The sequence below is a fragment of the Ylistrum balloti genome, unplaced genomic scaffold (genome assembly GCF_031769215.1).
Source record: "Ylistrum balloti isolate Yb309-2 unplaced genomic scaffold, AGI_CSIRO_Ybal_v1 Utg370510, whole genome shotgun sequence".
Taxonomy (NCBI): Eukaryota; Metazoa; Mollusca; class Bivalvia; order Pectinida; family Pectinidae; genus Ylistrum; species Ylistrum balloti.
In genome coordinates, this window is record NW_026782329.1 from 1,231,936 (window position 1) to 1,248,213 (window position 16,278).

A 16,278-nucleotide genomic window follows, 5' to 3' on the forward strand; every position below is an offset into this window, starting at 1 on the left:
CAAATATGGCTGCCATTCCATTTTTCTTATCACATATTGCAGCCATCTTATTTTCCTGATCTGTCCCAAAATCTATCACTTTTCTCCCAATAAATAATGATAACAAACATTCACACACAAGAACCAACATGCCATAAAACAGCATTGGTGGAGTTCTATATCTTTCATTTATATACACACCCGTCTTTTTTTCATCGGAGAGCTAAGGACCTTTTGAAAAAGGACACAATCACAATTGGGATTAATGGGAGTGATGGCCAAGACACCCTCTCTGGACCTGCTAGTATATATAAGGAGTTCATGTGTGTGTTTGAAGTGGCGAGACATGTGAATCCCTTGCTATTACAAAACACTTTTTGAAATAAAAGAAGTTTGAATTGTGTCTTAATTCTTGGTCAAAAATACAATGAGCACTATCTGATTAAAAACTTATTCACTCGATCATATGTGCATAATTTTGCCGCGACTGTCCATGAATTAATCAAATTGCGAACATACCAGTCGACAACACATTATCCAAAGAAAAAAAATAGAAACAGACTTCAGTTAACTAAAATGTGTCGGAGTTCAGACAGGCAACGTGTAACATGGCCCTTTTTCAAAAGACTTTGATGAGTTGGAGTACATTCTCGTAAATGAAGGACTGGATAAGTCCAGTCCCCGGCCTGTCGAACTACTGAACGAGCACTCCACAAACACTTACGTTATCATTTTGCAATGTTTCTAATTTTTTTAAAAGCAGCCTTGTAGTTTTGACAGTACAATTTTCATCCGGCTCTGCCAATCGCCAGAAATATTTCATTAAATCAGCATCATGTACGTCCATTTCTGACTGTGTGGTGTATTTAAGCACGTGTATATTTTCACACGGTTAAATCACTGTTTTAGCTCTTTCTGCTTGTTTGACAAACGCTGTAGCGATCATGATGCAAACGTTCGTACGTCTCTAGCGTTATTAGAGCACTCTGGAATTCCGAACGTAAATCACAGCATAGAATGCTCATTCCGGTAGAACTACATGTTGAGTATTTTATTTCACGTGGAAAGTCAAGTCGATCGTTTACTTAATGAAATTAAAAAACATACCTAATTTAATTATTATTATTTTCTTATTTAACAAAGTATATATCTCATTAACCTTAAATCAGATATCATATCATACAGATAGATATTCAGTATATATTAATCTCTTTTTAGCATTAAAAAACGAAGAAATTCGAGCGAGCGAAGTCCGCATTAACTACAATAATTATACTAATTAAAGTGAATAGGGCATAGCTAGGTAAATAAGATTAGACATCAACTGTGATGGAAGTTTCGATAACTTCACGGTTCAGTAAACGAACAAATAACAATAAATTAGCTAACACAAGAGATCTTGTTCCTCTGTATCATACGTTCCCGTATAAACAAATTAGAAGCTTCATTCAATTTGGTCAAAATCAAGTGATTTGATCTTTGTCACGAAATTGTGAATCGTGTCGTTTTGATATGTAAAGTTGTCTGATAGGGGCGTATAATATGTAAATATTACAGTCTTTATCTACAAGTTTCACTATTTATCTTAAAACACTTTAGATAGGTTTGGCTGATTAATTGTGATCAAATTCCAATGTTCAGCATTCAAACATATGTGTGTGAGAGAGAGAGAGAGAGAGAGAGAGAGAGAGAGAGAGAGAGAGAGAGAGAGAGAGAGAGAGAGAGAAGAGAGAGAGATTCCATGTATTACCCACGTTGTAGGGCGAGACACACTTGCGACTGTGGAGACATTTACATGTCACTACAATTACGATCACTTAAAAACAGACCAAGAAATATTCAATATTGAATTGGATTGAGGAGTTATATACACTTGCCACTATCTAATATCTATGATGTTGCTACTGGAATTGGGGTTTCTGTCCACAAAATGTCTTTGTGAAACTCATGTACCAAAAGTTACGGTGAAACCAGAGAGAGAAGGAATCTCGAAATTTCCTAGGGCCTAAAATGTATTGCTGTATGTAATTGATATCGTTAATTATAATCCGTAGTATCGTTACTGCTTTGTAGTGGTAGTTGCAGGTATATAGCGGTATGATATCATTCTGTTCACGGTACAATTTAATTATCTGGTCTACATAAATATTACAGACAAACAAACAAAAAACTGAAGCGGTGTGAATTCCCAGTCAGATGTCAGTAGAGGCTGATAGTGGTAGTAATATATCAAATTTGATGGGGACATAGACTTACATATTAGTTTTATACGCATCTGTTTGAGATAAGTCTTCATGCTATATACTATAGTTACTTATGAATCTGGCATGCAATATGCAATATGTCCGATTTTCATCCTCCAATAAGAGAAAAGGAAGGAACGAAGAGGGGGAGGGGAGTTGGAATTATGGTATGGAAGCGGTGTGAAACATGTTTAATTTAAACGTTACCGCGTTTCGCCGAGAATAGCAGGAATTGTCTTCTGTCGGCGCTGGGTGTCAGTGCGCGCGTCAATCGGGCTAGTAAGAGTGACTTACCAAGTATGCGGTAGAAGGTTACCATTCGCTAGTCTCACCCTAGCAGATAAGTTGCAGAAAATATCATTTTCCCCTTTTCATTGTTTACTAGTAATACGGTTTAAAAAAAAAAAAACTTTTTATTCGTTCATAGTCAGTGAAACTTGTTACATTGTGTTTGTCGAAATCACGTTTAAAAAGTTTGGCGATGCGCTTGTCTCTCTTATGGAATTTAATTAACTTTTACTATAAGTGTACTTTAAGTGCCATATTCCAGTGCTGCGCCTAGACGTGACAGCGATGGACAAACAAGTTTTCCCCCGCCATTGAATACCGATTTCCGGGTACCATTTCCATTTATTTATTTTTGTTACTAGGCGGCGGATTTCAAATCACATGGTGGATAAGTGTCGAAGGGAGAGGTAGTTTTTCGCAGAGCTTAAAAAGAAAATGTTTGTTCGAACCACGCACGCATCTCTTAAAAAATGTTTATATTCAAAGCATTGATGTACTGTGTACTCTGATAATCACCGAGACTAATTAAACGCTGGATGCTTATCTCGACAGACTTTCACGGCAAATGTGTATTTGACTTTTTGTGTCGTTTGCACTAAGCGTAGAGAAGACCTTAATAGCATACAGTAAGGGTCATGTATATTACATGTATGTACGGGATGTGCTCGCATACAATGACCTTTCAATCTCGAAAGACTTGTGACGTTAACGTACCCTGTGGTGATAACCTTCAATCAATCTGCGCATGTCACAACCTACACTTCCGTCTTAATTTTCCGACATGCAACATGGCTGATTATGGTAGCGAAAATTATTCAAACTACGGTGGAAATCGAGGATATGATAACGACTATAATCAAAGGTTGTCATTTTATGTTACGATAACTTCATCACAACATATAGAAAAGACACAATCGATCGGTTGTAGCGGACCGTAGATGCAATCAAACTATGATACGGACACCGTGTTTGATAGCAGATGTTTATCACATGGCATACACTGCACGTACTGTTTTTTATGTGTTAACGTCACCAGAACAACTTCATGTTACTTCTTATTAACAATAATGCAAACGATTCGAAATGTCTAATATCGCATGCACAGATTCAACTGTAATAGATTTGATTCAATATAGTTGTTTTTTCCCATTTAAAGTAATTGTTGGCAAGTGCTGGACGGAAAATTTCAAGTTGTTTGTTAAAACTTTTTACGCCTCTTGTAATATGTTAGACCATGCAACCGGCACTTACTAACGTTCATGTAACTCGGTGCAAAAGTTAAACAATTTCCAATGTTAACCTGATTTCGAAAATTAAGCGGAGTTGTAAAGTTTTGAAAATCCTAATGTGATCAGAGAAGTTCTCAGTAAAACATTCATTGACCCATTCCTGTGTCTTTCGTCCAGGATGACAAAAATGTCAAATTTCACACACATTTGAGATAGAGGCATTATAGTACCAGGGCAAATTACAATTCATGATTAACATGTGTAGTATATATGGGCTCTGATTGCAACATTTACTCATATTCTTATTGTTAGGTGCCTCTATGGACTTGTGTACATTTACCTGTAATATTGCGAGTCATTTCTTACTTGTCATGACCATGAAGCCGAAAAGATATTTTCATTTCAAAATTACTGGTTCTGTTGCATTTTTCTGGTTCTTTTACATTGTGTAAGAAAAAAATGATACATTCTAACAGTCTTTCAACTTGTTCTTAGTACTACTATAGGAAAACAGAAGTCATTTTGTGTAAATTGAAATCTATGTTTATTGGTTCCAGTCCTCATTTGTTTCTATTGTGAATTCATGTCAGTTGAATTATTCAATAATCCTCATTAATTGAGAGTCCAAGTTTCCCAACTCCTGCAATGTACATGTATGTGAACACAGACCAACACTTTTGACAGACTAATGTCTGGTGTGGAACCATTTACCTTTAATAAATCAATCAAATGGATACAGTGCAATTATCTGAAACCATCCAATTTAACTCAAATTACTGTTCTATACCAAAATATGTGGGAGGGGTGAACCTGCTGCAGAAACTGACCTGGCAATCGAAAAGTGAAAAGAGTATTTATTAGGGAGGGAGCACTTATTAGAATGAGTATGGGTCCCTAAAACAGGGCGCAATCGTTCACATATCAGGATTTGTAAGTATTGTATGTCATTCTACTGTTCAGAGTATTATGTTCTTGAGTTTCTTCCCTTGGAGTGAGTTCTGGAGTTATTTCCCTTGAAAAAGGTTCAACTTCAGATTTATTTACCAACTGTCTTGATAATGTTTTTGAAAAGTTAATATTGTTAGCCTACCATCATGTGTTATAAAAATTGTATTGTGGCGAATGTTAGTCCCTTGTCTGTCCAAACTTAAAACATTTTTATCACTTTTTCTGGAAAAGCACTGTATGTCTCATTCACAAATTTGATATGCAGGTTCATAATTTATTGACTAAAACAAACTGGCTAACAGGTAGCCATCTTTGATTTTGATAGCCATACAGTGTTATCAATTCTGGAGAAGTACTGCAGAGATCCTTCTCAAATTTTGTGTGTATGTTCCAGTAAGTGATTGATGTGCATTACTGATAATAGTATTGACTAGGAAATCAGAATAACTGACAGGCAGCTCTCTTGAATTTTGACTATTTAAGTTTGTTCTTGCAATTTTTGTAAGAAGTACTGGATTGATCTTTCACTTATTTCTAAAGTAGGATCTGTTTGGTACCTAGACTATTAAGATATCATTGAATTTCAGATTCAGACTTGATTTTGTTGTTTAAATGACCTCACTTACATAACTCCCCAATTGAAACAACACTGTTTGACACAAATTTGTTGTGTGTTTCAGAGGTTATGGTGGAGGGCGATCAGGAGGAAATAGTTATGGTCAAGGTCGTGGACGAAAGCCTTTACCTACAGAACCCCCATATACATGTTATGTAGGGAACCTCCCTTCTGGCATTGTACAAGGAGATCTTGAAGAAATCTTTCAGGACTTAAAGGTAGTATCGAAAAATAAATATGGAACCAGTTGCCTGATTGATGTTGATCAATTGTGCTATTTTATGATGCAGAACATCAGTTCATTATATCAATGTTTAGAGAGAAAAAACATCTAATACATGTAACTCAATAAACTAAATGTATTTATACGCAACATACTAAAACATTGATTAATTTTTTACTGGAGCAAATTTGGACATTTTCAGATACAGATTGTTATGTAAGCAGTTTGTGAACAACATATCTTACCTATGTGTTTATTCTGATAATGATATCATATTCGTTTAACTTCAGCTAATTTTGTGTAGTGAATCATTTTTCTTGCAGCAGTATTTCATGTCATGATGGGATAGGTAATGTTGCCTTTGTCTTTTTTAGGTCAAAAGTGTACGTCTTGTCCGTGATAAAGAAACAGACAAATTTAAAGGTACTGTTGTGGTTGCTATTATTCTCAACTATATTTCACCTTATGTGTGCACCTACTTAAACCATGTTGACATTTCATACTCTGGCTTTGTTTTTTTCAATTGTCAGGAAGTCATGTGCTGCAATATTTTTTATCTATAGACGATATCTCCATTATCAATTAAGACAATGAGACAATAGGATCATCCTATCTTCTTTGTCGTTTCCATCATTTTGATCAGTCGAGTCAGATGTAAATGTTCTGTACATATGTCACCTTTCAGGTAATAGTTTTGTCATCACCTTTCAGGTGATAGGAGTTTTGTTATCACCTTTCAGGTGAGAAAGGTGATAGGAGTTTTGTTATCACCTTTCAGGTGATAGAATTTTGTTATCATCTTTCAGGTGAGAAAGGTGATAGGAGTTTTGTTATCACCTTTCAGGTGAGAAAGGTGATAGGAGTTTTGTTATCACCTTTCAGGTGATAGAATTTTGTTATCATCTTTCAGGTGAGAAAGGTGATAGGAGTTTTGTTATCACCTTTCAGGTGATAGAATTTTGTTATCATCTTTCAGGTGAGAAAGGTGATAGGAGTTTTGTTATCACCTTTGAGGTGATAGAATTTTGTTATCATCTTTCAGGTGAGAAAGGTGATAGGAGTTTTGTTATCACCTTTCAGGTGATAGAATTTTGTTATCATCTTTCAGGTGATAGGAATTTTGTTATCACCTTTCAGGTGATAGGAGTTTTGTCATCACCTTTCAGGTGAGAAAGGTGATAGGAGTTTTGTTATCACCTTTCAGGTGATAGGAGTTTTGTTATCACCTTTCAGGTGATAGGAATTTTGTCATCACCTTTCAGGTGATAGGAATTTTGTTATCACCTTTCAGGTGATAGAATTTTGTCATCACCTTTCAGGTGTCATCACCTTTAGTTTTGAATTTTGTTCATCACCTTTCAGGTGAGAAAGGTGATAGGAATTTTGTTATCACCTTTCAGGTGATAGAATTTTGTCATCACCTTTCAGATGATAGGAGTTTTGTCATCACCTTTCAGGTGATAGAATTTTGTCATCACCTTTCAGATGATAGGAGTTTTGTCATCACCTTTCAGGTGATAGAATTTTGTCATCACCTTTCAGGTGATAGGAGTTTTGTTACTAGTTTTGCATTTTTTTAAGAGGTGATATATTTAAAACAAAGTAATAAGGGTAAAATTGAACAGCTTTGCTTTTGTTGTAGGTCTAGTATTGTTCTAATGAAAGGATATGCCATCATGTCAGTTAGAGCAGAACAGTTTGATTTTGGAAAACAAAACTTCAATTTAACTTATCTGTTGAAAGAGTAACAATTGTAATATACAATATGTGTTGTTTATCCCATCACTACAGTGTCCATCTATTGTTGGATCTTTTTAGCTGTTCCTACCAATCCTAGTTTATAAGTTAAAAATGTCTTTAATGTAATAATATAAGGTCTCTTTCTGAAGTTCAGAAAGCCATCAGAGGGGAAAATTATGTGCTGTTACTTTTGATAATCTTCTTTCTCCTGTAAGTTACCTATCAGCACAATTATTAGGTTAGATATGGTATGAATGACTCTCAGAAGTAAAACTTTAAAATTATTTCGTTGTCAATGATGTGACAGAGGTGTATGAAATGGAATTGTATTCTTCATCACGAAGAAATTTGTGTGATTTAGTAATGTACTGATTATTGTTTTTAGGTTTTAATACTAACTGCAATGATTGTGTTTTAGGATTTGCCTATGTGGAGTTTGATGATGTTGATTCACTGAAGGAAGCATTAACATATGATTCTGCTGTAAGTATTCATAATCAAATGATATCCCTCAAATTTTATGATCATTTTGAATTTTTGTAGTTTAACTTATAAATAATCAACACACATTTTATTCGCAAATTTCATGATTAACACAATAGATAAAATCAAAATGGATTTTTTGTTCATCATACTGTCAGGTTTTAAAGAGAAAAATACATATTAGAGATGAAGGAGGTTCTTTCCATAAAAAAATTGCAAACATTTTTACCCGTTAAATGTGAGGGATTGTTTCCTGAGGAAATTGGGGCACATGATTAAAAGTTCTACCTTTTAAAAGAATTGTGACCCGTCTTAAGTGAGGAGTAGGTATATATCATAACAATCTCTGAAGATTTGCAGTGCATGGAGCACCTGTCCATCCATGCATCCAACTGAAGCATAAAGGTCATATACAAGATATTTCATGAAAACCTTGATTGTTCATATTCTCCCCACATCATACCCTTATATTTACACTTAATTAAATTTTGGTGGTCATGTTCATTGGTCAAGATCAAAGGGACAAAGGTCATTCTGACCACTTTAAGAATAAGATGTTTGTATACAAAGTATTCAATGAACCCTTTCCACTGTTCACTTTGTTTTTATTGTCGAAAACTTTTTGATTCAATACACATCTGTATTTTTTTTAGTTTTAGATATACTCAATATTTCTATAATATGCATTGTGCACGATCACCTCTGTTTTTGAAAGGGATATTCTGCTCAAGGTGCAAAAATTCTGACCTTTTAAGAACTTATTTTAATAACTTTTAAAACTATTGTTAGCATCATTATATCTCTCCATATTACTTTATTAGCCATCTTATCTGTTGATTTTATAATGTACACAAATATTTCATTCAGTTAGGCTTACAACAACGCAAACCTATTGAGACATAATCAGGGCCATGCAATCATTTGTAAATTGATCTAGCTAGATCTATAAAGAATTACTGCAAATTAAATATCATGTTTGTTTGAATGGTAAATAGAGGTGTACAATTTCCACAAGAACATAAGTAGATGATTTTGAATAGTTTTTTTAAAGTATCCCATGAAAATCCTAACTTGTGCAGAATATCCCTTTAAAGTGGAAAAACAAAACCATGGAAATTACATATATTGCCTTAAAGAGTTTGTGTTAAGATATTCTTTCTGATCATTGTAGCTATTTGAGGACAAAAATTTACGTGTAGATGTGGCGGAGTCCCGACAGGGGGATCGACGTGGAGGCTACCGGGGTGGTAGAGGGGGAGGTCGTGGAGGTGGACATGATGGTAAATCTAATGAAAAAAAAAAATGGCTACTTGTTCATCTTCTGTAAATCTGATTTCGAATTTTTACTGTAATGATATTTTCCGGACAGCTAATTGAATGATTGAGTAATTTATTTATAAAGCAAATGTAGTTTCATTTTCATTGCAACAATGCTGTGAAAAAAGCTATTCTTTAACCACATTTGATCAGAACATCCATAGTATGGATGAATAGTTATGCTATTCAGATTTGCTTTATTATTAGGTTCCATTCAACAAGATATGGTTTCTATCAAATTTTGAGATGTGTGATCAATGTCAAGCATTGATTTCTACAGGTGGCTACCGAGGAGGTCATGGCGATAGACCAGGAGGCAGAGGTGGTTACCGTGGTGGTGGTGGTGGTTACCAAGGTGACCATGGCGACCGTGGAAGTTACAATGACCGTCCAAGAGGAGGGGGATATAATCGCTATGACGATGGCCCTGGTAGGAGGAGACAAAACAGTGGAGGGCAAATGGAGTTACGGGAACCTTCCCCAGGTAGGGCCCATGTTAAAATTGTGTTTGGAAGGAATGGCATATTAGTTTGACATATGTTTTGATGTAGCTATAGAAAATTTTTGATCTTCGACTGTTCATCTTCAGTTTACTTGCTCAGTGATTATGTATCATTTGTTTAAAAAGAATCAGCAGCAGCCCGGCCAAGACTCAAGTTGGCTCCAAGAACAGTCAAAGAACCTGTAGCAAGCAAAGCAGATGCCACTCGCAATTCAAGCATTTTTGGTACAGGCAAAGCTAGAGATGAAAATAGTGTTTCTTCTGAAAATCGATCACGAACCACAAGTGAAAACAGCAACAGGTAGAAAGGAAGGCTGACACATGTACATAGAGCCAATAAATATATGTAAAGGTGAGTTCCATATTTATTACTTGAATTCATTTTAAAGTTTGCAAGTATGAGGTGTGGGATGTGTGTGTGTTATATATATTAATCACATTGTCAGTATGTCAGCATTCATGAACTCACACATTTATACAGTAGTATCACAACACCAACGTCTACTCCTGATTCAATTTCGGTGGTCATTGTTTCAGAGCAAATATCACCCTTTACCACTTTGGAACAAAAAAGCTTGCATACAAGATAATTCTCCAATCTCTGCACAGATTGAGAGTAATCACATCATAATGATGACTACTTAGTGTGAAACCATTCATTTTCCTCGGGAATATCTTTTCATCAATTTTGTGGATATTCTCAATCCACTAGGTCATATGTCCAGGAGTTGTTAAATTAAGTAATTCACTACCCCATTGAGACCTCTTGTGTGCATTCATATCCATGGTAGGTTTGTCCAGATTGGGACAATTTAGACATCAAAGGATGTTGTACCTCCACCCATAAAAATGTTAAATTAAGTGGGATGACTGAGCTATATTTAGTCCACAAAATGAACTTTCCCTGTAATAGTATTTTTTGAAAAAAAAACAACAAAAATTAAATTTTCAGCCCCATGAAAATATGTTATTTTACAGTGCATCCTGACTCAGTAGTGCGACTCAGTCTAAGCAAGCCTCAGCTCATCTGCTCTCTTTCTTTTTAATTTTTTGCTTTTCCAATTTTTGAAAAAAGTATGGAAATCTAGCATGAATTATTATATTCCCATACAGAAATAGGATTTTGGCAGTACAGTTCTGTAAAATTCTTATGATCAATGTTACTGCACATGGTACCTGCTTATGGTAATGCCAACAATTACTTTATAGTTGATATGTTGCATTAATTAGATGCATTTTCTTACATTGATTAACTAATTGACAACACATAGTTCTTCAACATAAACCAAAGTCCAGTAAATTACATTCTGCCTTCTAAGTTTATCTCATCTGGCTGTCCTTTTGATGTATCAATGTTTCTTTCTGCCAGGCAATTGCAATTTAAATTGGCACTTGCTTATTGTACAAATGGAAACTTTGATACAATAATAATTAATATTATATGAAGTCCTTTTAAAAAAGTATTCTGAGATTAAAATTCGGACTTTGGTTCTGTTGTACCTTTTTAGAATTCCGTCACTTTTTGTTTTTGTAGGCACATGCATAGAGGCATCACAAATCGCAATATGTAAAAAAAATTATCAGCTAGATAATAAATCAGCGGAACTTTGAACAGTGTGAAGTAGAATAGTGTGAGCAGTGTTCAGAAAAAAAATTATAGTGGATGGTACCCTTGTAAAAGTTTATCAAACACATTTAAAGGTAGTTGTATGTGCAGTGTATACATCTGTATAACTGACCCATGGTCATGATCAGCCTTGAAATGGATGACCATATCACCTGTGAATTTGGTGACAATGTGGCAGTTATTGAGACAACACAGAAGAATGTTCGTACAACTGTTCTAAAAACGTGGTGGCAAATGAGGGTATACATGTTTGGCATTACAACAGGTGCATTTAAGTGTAAGGAAATCTCTGATTAAATCAATGGCAGTATACCAATGTGTAGGTACAGCAGATGGTCTGGTGGCATAGTCGTAACACACTTACTTCTCACTGTATGTCCAGGAAGCTATTCAGATTAGCTTATTGACTACGTCACATTGATGTATGCCATCTTGTTCATATTTATATCAGTAGGTGTGAAATATTTAAAGGAGTGTGAGAGGTTGTGACCTGTTTACAGAGGTGTGATTGTAAGGCACAGAATGGCAGTAGTCATTGAGTTAGATACAGAGGTTTAAGAGCAAGGTACAGAACTGAGGTACACAGAGATTGTCAATCTGTGACACCAAGTCACCTGAACTGTAAATATCTTGTTCAGCAGATTCTGTCTCTCTTCCAGATTTGTATTTCTTCATTAGTAAGTTGTTTAAGCATGAAAAAAAAGAAACATATTGTAATTCCACTAATCTGAAGACCCTGTATTGTTGTGCCTATGCTAAAGGTTTTTTGACAATTTTCAAGGAAGAACTATCAGAGTCAAGATTCTTTCTGTTTACCTCTATAGAAAAAACATTTTAGAAATTATATTCCAAAAATTGTCAGAAGGCATTAGCCTATGTTGCAATTATTATTGGTGTTTTATGATCCTGTTTTTATCGTGACTTTCCATTCTGTTTCAGTTGCTGTCATAAAAGGGGAAGTTTCCTTGTCTCATGTAAGTGCTAACCATAGACAAGGCCAATCAATTTTTAATTGGTTGTCTGTGGGTCATGTGACTCTTGTTTTGACATTTTCACCCATTCATGACATTATTGATTGCAGTAGAAACCTCTGTACATACCATATCTATGCCATTCACAGTTGTTTTTGTCAATGGGATTTAAAACTGGCTGATGTGTTGTTAACAAATCAAATACAATCGTTCCCTTGATTTAGTATGACAATTCTGCTGCCAAAATCTGATTCTAAATTTGATCAATACATACAAAAAAAATCACGATTTTATTTTTTGAAATTAATTCAGAAATAACTGGTTGTATTTTGTAAATAGAAAATGTTAAATGTCATGCTCTTTTTTAACAGATTTACAAATATTGATTTTTTTTTTGTGAATTAAAGAGTAACTTTGAAGCAGCACGATACACATATGGAGATGTTAGTCTGTTATGTTGTTATAAACATTTTACAGAGCTGTTTTCATGAACATTAACTGTTCTATCATTTTATGAACGTTCATCTGTTATTCCTGATAATGTCCTGGATATTGTTTTCTCATCATATGATGTATGAATCGTTAGTGTCAAAGTCACTGATACTTGTATCAAATTCTATATTTTGATTCTTACAGATGATTTTTTGCATACAGAATGCAATAGTTTTTCCTTTTATATTTACTTACAACTGAATTGGTTTGGACATTTTCTAAATTAGTTTTATAATAATTTTTCAGTGTCAGAATCATATCGTCATAAGATACAAGGTGACTTAGTTGCCACAGATGACCGTTTATTTCGGTATTTTTACAGTTTTTTGAAGCAGATCTTAAAGGGCATGTATCTCACCGTTTTAGTTAACTTTCTCCAGGATATTGGGAACACTCATCATGTAGAATTAGTCTGTCAGATGTCGGCAATATTCTGCTGGTGAATTATGCCCCTTTTAGGAGAAGAATTGTAAAATTCTCCAGACGAGAAGCAAGTATTAATATGTTTAATTGCTGCTTGTTGCTTGTAATTTATATGACAAAATGTGTGCATGTTTGTGTGGTACAGTGTTATCATTTTTCAGCATAAACTGCCATTTATCAACCCCTTTCTTGTAGTCACAGGCAACTTTCTGTCCAGAATGTCACTATAGCCTTACGAGAATGACTGCAAGGTTGCTCTGGTATGCTGTGGATCAGCTGGACAGAAAGTTACCTGTGTTTGTGCAATCTGAAGTTATTCTAGGAATGTTTCTGATGGTTACGTTATAGATCAGACACTTTTAATCAGTTGGAATACTTGTGTTCAAAGTTGTCACAGTTTGAAACATTATTAAACATATTATTCAAACTTTATTAAACACATTATTCAAACTTTCATTGAATATTCCTTTATTATAAGGGTATAACTGTGTGGCATCACTGTTCCTTTAACAGCTCTAATTGTCTGGAGATTTGATTTTTTTTTCATCTGTTCAGCAAATGAGTAGTCTGGTATTGGTTTTTGTCAGTAATTCATTGCATTGCTTAATTGTCATAGGCAAAAATTTCATTTTATATAAGGAAACAATATGGAGAAGGGTTTGTTTTGAAAGGAACTGAAAAGAACTTCTTGTAATTTTTATTTTTTTTGCAGATTTGAAATCTATTAAATGATAAAAAGTTTCAAGATGTTTTCTTTTATTAGTCTAATTGGTAGGGTTCTGATGTCTGTCCTGTAGGTGTCTGCCTCTCTGATCCAAAACATGGTTATTTGTAGTTACCAAGGATACTATTGTGAATATTTTAAATTTCAAATCCTTTCTTTCACTGTTGACTCAACTACACCCAATCAACCACCTCTTCATACTACATTTTACCCTATCTCTTCTCAGCCAAAGGGAAAATTGAATAAACGTTGAAAAAGTTCAGGTTTGTTTTATGGTTTGTTGTATTTTAAATGGCAGTTTTGGTTTATCGTTTGATTGGTGCTTTCAAAAATAAATATAGATTAACACTAAATTATCAAGAAAAATGATGAATCCCTTGCCTGGACCAGGGTTGGGGTAAAAAGTGAGTATTTGTCATGACATTTAATTTTGCTCCAGTGTTAAAATCTTTTAGATCTTATGAAAATATGTGTATATTGTGTTTGTGTGGTGTCTGAAAAATTCAGGTTACATATTAACTTTGATTTAAATATTCCTTAAAGTCATCAATTTGTTTGATATTTTCATTATGTACTCAAAACCTATCTCCTTGAATTACTTGAAGAAAATTAAGATCAACATTTTTGAGTGTTTTATCAGTTTTTTTCGGAAAAAATTGTAAATAATCTGTACCGATTATGTATTTGTCCAAATAAGGTTTTTGCTATGATTCAGATTATGGCTGTCAGTTGTTCCCATTGGTGTGAAACCATGCTTGGCTGTGTATTGTGTACATGATTTAACCGAGTGTGACATTTCCAGCTTATTTTAATGAAATAGGCAATCTCATTGAGCAGCAAGAAGAAGCCTTCCTTCAGTAGATTGATAGCACAAGTCAGTGCAATTACCTGAGGCCAGTCTCAATGTGTTGATGTGTTCACATGTACAAAGACATTATATTTGTACAATAATGAACAGTGTAATTTTAGCAGAAAAGGCTTTTATTTAAAGGCACTTTTTGGAATGCTTCTTCAGCTTAACAATTTAATGCATTGGACAATATTTGTAGTCCTTACAACTGACTTGATGTTCACATTATTGGTTATCTGGTAAGTCATGGGCTTCTGGAGAAAAGCTGTGCAACCGAGAAGGAAAATAAAGATGTAAATGTAATGATTTTGTGTTTGTTTTTCTGGGGTTTTTTTCTTTTTCTTTTTCAAGACATTGACCTAGTTTTCCTCCAAACTCAAGTTACATACAGTGTCTATACCTTTGTATTGTATGTAAGATGATTTTTTAAGTTCAATTTGTAAAGTTGTCTCCCTTTAAGCATACAATATACTCTGCTTGACACAAATTATTGATTGCAGATCTGTATTTTGATTGCTAAGAAATGGTTTTGTTCTTGAAACCTCTTGTAAAAACAATAAATAAAAATGCAAAGGGACTTGGGAAAAAAAACTGATTGAAAATGCAGATAAGATGGCCAGTGTGTTGTAACAGTAAAGAAGAATGTCACGGTGTTTGATGACTGAAGACAAGAATATCTGTGTGTTGAAAGACTGAACACATAAAGGTTGTTTTGTTGGATTGCGGAAGAGAAGGTCAGTCTGTTGAGTGACTGACGAGGAAAAAGTCAACATGTTGAGTAGCTGACAAGGATAGGATCAGTGTGTTGAGTGGCTGACAAGGATAGGGTCAGTGTGTTGAGTGGCTGACTAAGATAGGGTCAGTGTGTTGAGAGGCTGACAAGGATAGGGTCAGTGTGTTGAGTGGCTGACAAGGATAGGGTCAGTGTGTTGAGTGGCTGACTAAGGTAGGGTCAGTGTGTTGAGAGGCTGACAAGGATAGGGTCAGTGTGTTGAGTGGCTGATAAGGATAGGGTCACTGTGTTGAGTGGCTGACAAGGATAGGGTCACTGTGTTGAGTGGCTGATAAGGTAGGGTCAGTGTGTTGAGTGGCTGACAAGGATAGGGTCAGTGTGTTGAGTGACTGACAAGGATAGAATCAGTGTGTTGAGTGGCTGACAAGGATAGGGTCAGTGTGTTGAGTGGCTGACTAAGATAGGGTCAGTGTGTTGAGTGGCTGACTAAGATAGGGTCAGTGTGTTGAGTGGCTGACTAAGATAGGGTCAGTGTGTTGTGTGGCTGACAAGGATAGGGTCAGTGTGTTGAGTGGCTGACAAGGATAGGGTCAGTGTGTTGAGTGGCTGACAAGGATAGGGTCACTGTGTTGAGTGGCCGACAAGGATAGGATCAGTGTGTTGAGTGGCTGACAAGGATAGGGTCAGTGTGTTGAGTGGCTGACAAGGATAGGGTCAGTGTGTTGAGTGACTGACAAGGATAGAATCAGTGTGTTGAGTGGCTGACAAGGATAGGGTCAGTGTGTTGAGTGGCTGACTAAGATAGGGTCAGTGTGTTGAGTGGCTGACTAAGATAGGGTCAGTGTGTTGTGTGGCTGACAAGGATAGGGTCAGTGTGTTGAGTGACTGAC

The 16,278-nt window shown here is 35.3% G+C and overlaps 2 protein-coding genes across 2 annotated transcripts in view; one reads left to right on the top strand and one right to left on the bottom strand.

Annotated features, from left to right (window-relative positions):
• The window catches only part of LOC132555666 (myb-binding protein 1A-like), a 37,996-nt gene extending 37,224 nt beyond the window's left edge, over window positions 1-772 (bottom strand). Inside the window, exon 1 of the mRNA XM_060220018.1 lies at window positions 704-772. The gene's annotated coding sequence lies outside the window, so the exon portion shown is untranslated. The remainder of the gene's footprint in view (window positions 1-703) is intronic.
• A 2,503-nt stretch (window positions 773-3,275) lies between these two features.
• Window positions 3,276-14,958, top strand: LOC132555655 (eukaryotic translation initiation factor 4H-like). The gene is made up of 8 exons (XM_060220005.1): window positions 3,276-3,372; window positions 5,368-5,521; window positions 5,901-5,949; window positions 7,685-7,749; window positions 8,921-9,029; window positions 9,347-9,550; window positions 9,695-9,920; window positions 12,135-14,958. Exons 1-7 carry the CDS (start codon window positions 3,299-3,301, stop codon window positions 9,871-9,873), a joined length of 834 nt encoding a protein of 277 aa, XP_060075988.1. The 5' UTR covers window positions 3,276-3,298; the 3' UTR covers window positions 9,874-9,920; window positions 12,135-14,958.
• The last annotated feature ends 1,320 nt before the right edge of the window (window positions 14,959-16,278 follow it).

Coding starts and splice junctions, on each gene's coding strand:
- LOC132555655 (XM_060220005.1), top strand. CDS start 3,299: ATGGCTGATTATGGTAGCGAAAATTATTCAAACTACGGTGGAAATCGA. Junction 7,750..8,920: donor CATTAACATATGATTCTGCT/GTAAGTATTCAT, acceptor TGATCATTGTAG/CTATTTGAGGACAAAAATTT. Junction 9,551..9,694: donor GTTACGGGAACCTTCCCCAG/GTAGGGCCCATG, acceptor TTGTTTAAAAAG/AATCAGCAGCAGCCCGGCCA.